The 4,195-nt window shown below is 30.2% G+C and overlaps 1 protein-coding gene across 6 annotated transcripts in view; it reads left to right on the top strand.

Annotated features, from left to right (window-relative positions):
- LOC103571360 (dystrophin) overlaps positions 1-4,195 on the top strand; it is a 257,760-nt gene that overhangs the window by 170,870 nt on the left and 82,695 nt on the right. For 2 of the 6 annotated variants that reach the window (XM_053741349.1, XM_053741353.1), the window contains exons 1-2: positions 505-594; positions 708-758. The exons of the other annotated variants lie outside the window; for them this stretch is intronic. In XM_053741349.1, coding sequence (XP_053597324.1) covers positions 714-758 — 45 coding nt within the window. In that variant the 5' untranslated portion in view covers positions 505-594; positions 708-713. Of the gene's footprint in view, positions 1-504; positions 595-707; positions 759-4,195 lie in introns of those variants that run through there. 6 annotated transcript variants of the gene reach the window in all.

Here is a 4,195-nt window from a genome sequence, read left to right as displayed (position 1 = left end):
AAATTCATGAATGTCATAATTTATAATTTCATGTAGAGTTTTCTACTCATAAAGGAAGAAACACTTATTTTGGATACATTAATAAATTTCATTCAATTAAGATTTAATCTTGTAACTAAGCTGAACGTTATAAAGTTTATAAAATTAATTCTCACATTTATTTTCCTACAACTTTAATACACAAATCGATATACTGTCAATTTAGATATTATTCATTCTAATTTATTAATATAATAAGATAACGAGCTATCTATCTGACCTTTCACATATTAAATACTAACCATTAAGAACCGGTCGTTATTATAATCAATTAATTTTGAACTTCCGGAGAGTAATATTAAAATTTTAAAACTATACGAAACGATGGGTTTCAGTCCGATTCTTAAAACCCAGATGTGACACAGATGTCCACGTTTTAAAATCAAGAGCATCATTCCTGACTGTTTTTGAGAGACTGTTTATCTAGCTGTGTGTGTCTGTGTGTGTTTATGTGTGTATGTGTATGCGTGTTTGATGAAACTTAAGAGAAGGATTTTTACAGCAGTGTCATATAACTCATAACCCGATAAACAGTTAAATTTTCAACATTAATCGGTACTAGAACTGTAAAAACCTTTTTTGATACTCAGAAAAAAAAAATTCAAATCAGTTGCCCAATTCACTAAATAATATACATCAATTTTTTTTCATTCAATTTAATTTTTCAGATCACTATGAAATTAACAGTTTTTTCAACTCATAAATATCATAAACATCAGGTAACTACACAGCAATTTTGGAATATATGAAACTTAATGAATATGATTATAAATAATTAGATCTCGTTCTGAACAACATTACACTATTCCCTAGCGGATCCCAATTACGGTAATTGCCAATATTTACTGTACTCGAAAAAAACACCGTAATTTACGGTACAATACTATTTTTCATGGTAAATTACGATATTCTACAGTAGAATACAGTATTTTACGATAAACTATCAGTAGCTTGTGGCAAAAGTACGGGTTTTTACCATAAATTCACAGGAGGAGAACGGTGATTTACCGTAAAATTCTGGCAAGCCTGCAGTATTTTACCGTAGAGTGAAAGATTGCACTGTAAAAACTGTAAATATAAAAAAAACATACGGTGCTTACGGTGGGAAATAGGGCAAATTACGATGAATTGCCGTGTTTTACCGTAATTCACTGTAAAATACCGTAAATTACCTATAGGTATATTACTGTAAATCATCGTAATTTAGATCCACCAGGGATTAGATAAGATTAAATCTAATTATACGTACTGTGCTCGCAGATTTCTTTGAACCAGTAAACAAAATAAGATATTTTTAAAATATTTTTCTTTCTATTTAGATGTCTCAAAAATAATAAACAATCTCTATGAAAATACCAATAGATACATTCATGCTGGCATATCTAAAAGTATTTTTTTAAAATAAATCAACTCCTAAAATGCATCTAGAATTAAATAGTGGGTCATTTCATGTTGAATCGATGTATAGTTGAAATTGACCCCTTTCGATTTGGATGAAATTTGGCAAGAAGTTTTCTTTCTAGTTTAAGAGCCAGTGAGCAGATACCTGTATGTCTTGAACAGACCTGGGTTTTTGCACATTGAGGCCCCTATACCTACTGTACATAAAATTTCAAAATATATTGATATTATTAACGGAAAATAATAATGGCAGACCATTATCGCGCGTTTAACATTGTAGCAGACAGTTTTAAAAATGCTAAAAAAAAAATTTTTTTTAAAGTAATTGACCAGATCTGCCATTAATACATTTTATTTATTATTTTCTATAAAGCTTATATTGATTACGGCAGACGTGTTCATTGTGGACACACATCAGCGGATAGCAAAATCTAAGATCAAAATCACTGAATTTATCAAAATTAATATTTTTTATGTGGCCTTTATAGGGAAAGGTGAGGCATAGCGACCCCCTGAGCCAATTATTACTTTTTGTGGCTTTCAACCATCGGATCACTTTACTTTTGTCCTATTTCGAACAAATTTATGGATATTTTGCCGAAATTCTGAAAAAAATTTTTTTTGTGGGGCAGAGAGGCTCCTCTCCGAAAAAAGATAATTTTTTTTTCTTCGTTTTTATAATTAAGAATGTATTTCCTTCTCTTGACAACTATTTTTGGTTTTATATCATTCAAAAAAAATTTTTTAAGGTGTGATAAATCGTTCCCTCCGATTAATTTAATTACTGATTGTTATTTAAAAAAAAAAAAAAAACAATTCTATATTTCTTATTTGCCATTATTTTGAACCGAAAAAACGTGTTTTTCGATTTTTTAGATTACAGATCATTTTGCATTATTTAAAAAATTTTAAAAATCAAGAAATAAATTATTATTGCACACCTCCAGCGCGAAAGCGCTGAGGGTGCTTTATGATCGCTCTAAATTATTTGACTCACTCACTCACATTAAGTTTTCTCTATACTTTTTTGATTACAATGAAATGAGTCAAATTGTATACCAACACGAAGACGATTTATTAAAGAATACTTTCGAGCCAATCTCAAGTCGATTGATTATTTCATTAATTAAATATAAATTATTTTAATCCCAGTGACACGAGTCGTCAGTTGTCCTGTATGAAACTTAGTAAACCAAATAACTCTCGATTGACACAATTAATCGGCCTAACTTTTTTCTTATTTTCTTTGTATTATCGATCACAAGAACCCTATTGAAAATCACTATCTACATCCGTTAAGAAAAATTTTTTTTTGATCAAGCTTTTGGGGGGCCGCTCTACCCCACCCTCCCTTACTAAACTTTAAAAGTTTGACGATAAAAAAAGGAGATACACTGGACACAAAAATTAAGAGATATAAAAACAATTCCAAATTCCAAGTACATACTGTACTTGGTGAAAAACAGTCGTAGAGTAAAAATAAAAACAGCAAATTGTAGCATCATGTTTCTAGTTTTTAGATGTGGACTTCAAATTTTTTCATTATGCACGGTTCCTCAATTTTTTTATTACCAGCGGCATTAGCGCACCCAAACAAACACACAGACAGGCGCACACACAAACACACTCATGTGTAAGAAGCGTAAATCCGACCGAGCAACCTCCACGTGGTATCATTTGGGTAACACTACTGCAGCCGGTAAAACAAAACTGAGGAATTTTTTTCGACTATGATTAATCGTTGCGAATAAAACCAAAATAAAAAACAATTTTGGAAAATTTTTTTTTTCGATAATCAATCTTTTTCATCATTGAAATTAAGATTGTTGGTGAAAAAACCATTTTGAAATAGAAAAAATGAACAAAAACCGAGAAACTACCCATTATCGTGATTTTTAGCGAAAACGATAAATTTAGAATTTTGGAACACTGAGAACGAAAAATCGCAGCCCTTGAAATTCTAAGGATTTTTTTAGGGCACTTTGCAGTGGAAAAAAATTGGACAGTATCCTTTGTTTATCCATTATATCCAAAATTTCACCAAGATTTCCGAATATCTTTAAATATGCCAATTTTTACCTGTGGTTTAATCAACATTGTCGTTTCAAAAAAAATTTTTTCATTAAAAGCCACTAATTGTGACTCATAGAAAATGTTTTGCAGTTTTCAAAACTCTACTTCGACTGTCTGTTCGACCATTATGTTCCGAGTAATTGATTGTCAAAGCCAAAATGGACTTTTTTGCTTTGATTAAGGGGTTAGGGGTAGTCAGAGACACGAAAAAATGATAATTTTCAGTAATTTTTTTTCGGTATTAAATCATTTTATTTTACAAAAGTAATAATATGGCATTATTATACGATGTTTTGACTTGAAGTCACGAAAATTTAAAAAAAAAAAATATAATTTCCAAAGTTATAGCTGTTTCTGTTGACCCAGTCCAAAAAAAAGGTCCTTGCGGTGACAATGATAAGTCCTTGGAGATTCATCTAAAATCAATCGGATAAGAAAAATTAGTTTTATAAATAGATAATCCTGGGCCTGATCGAAGCTTTTTTTTTTTTCAAAAATTAAAAAAATGGCGGACTCAGGAATTTTTTTTCTAAATTTTTGGGAAAAAGTCAACAGTTCATTGGTCTTAAAAAATCGAAATTTTTGAAAAAAAAAAAAATCCTTCGATCAGGCCCGAGTTTATTATGTATTCTAAAAAATGTATAAATTTCATTAAAATCTACTGAGCGGTTTTCAAGTTACA

The sequence above is a fragment of the Microplitis demolitor genome, chromosome 1, assembly GCF_026212275.2.
Source record: "Microplitis demolitor isolate Queensland-Clemson2020A chromosome 1, iyMicDemo2.1a, whole genome shotgun sequence".
Lineage (NCBI taxonomy): Eukaryota > Metazoa > Arthropoda > Insecta > Hymenoptera > Braconidae > Microplitis > Microplitis demolitor.
Note: the sequence above shows the minus strand (reverse complement) of the source record. Positions and strands in the feature narration are given on the sequence as shown.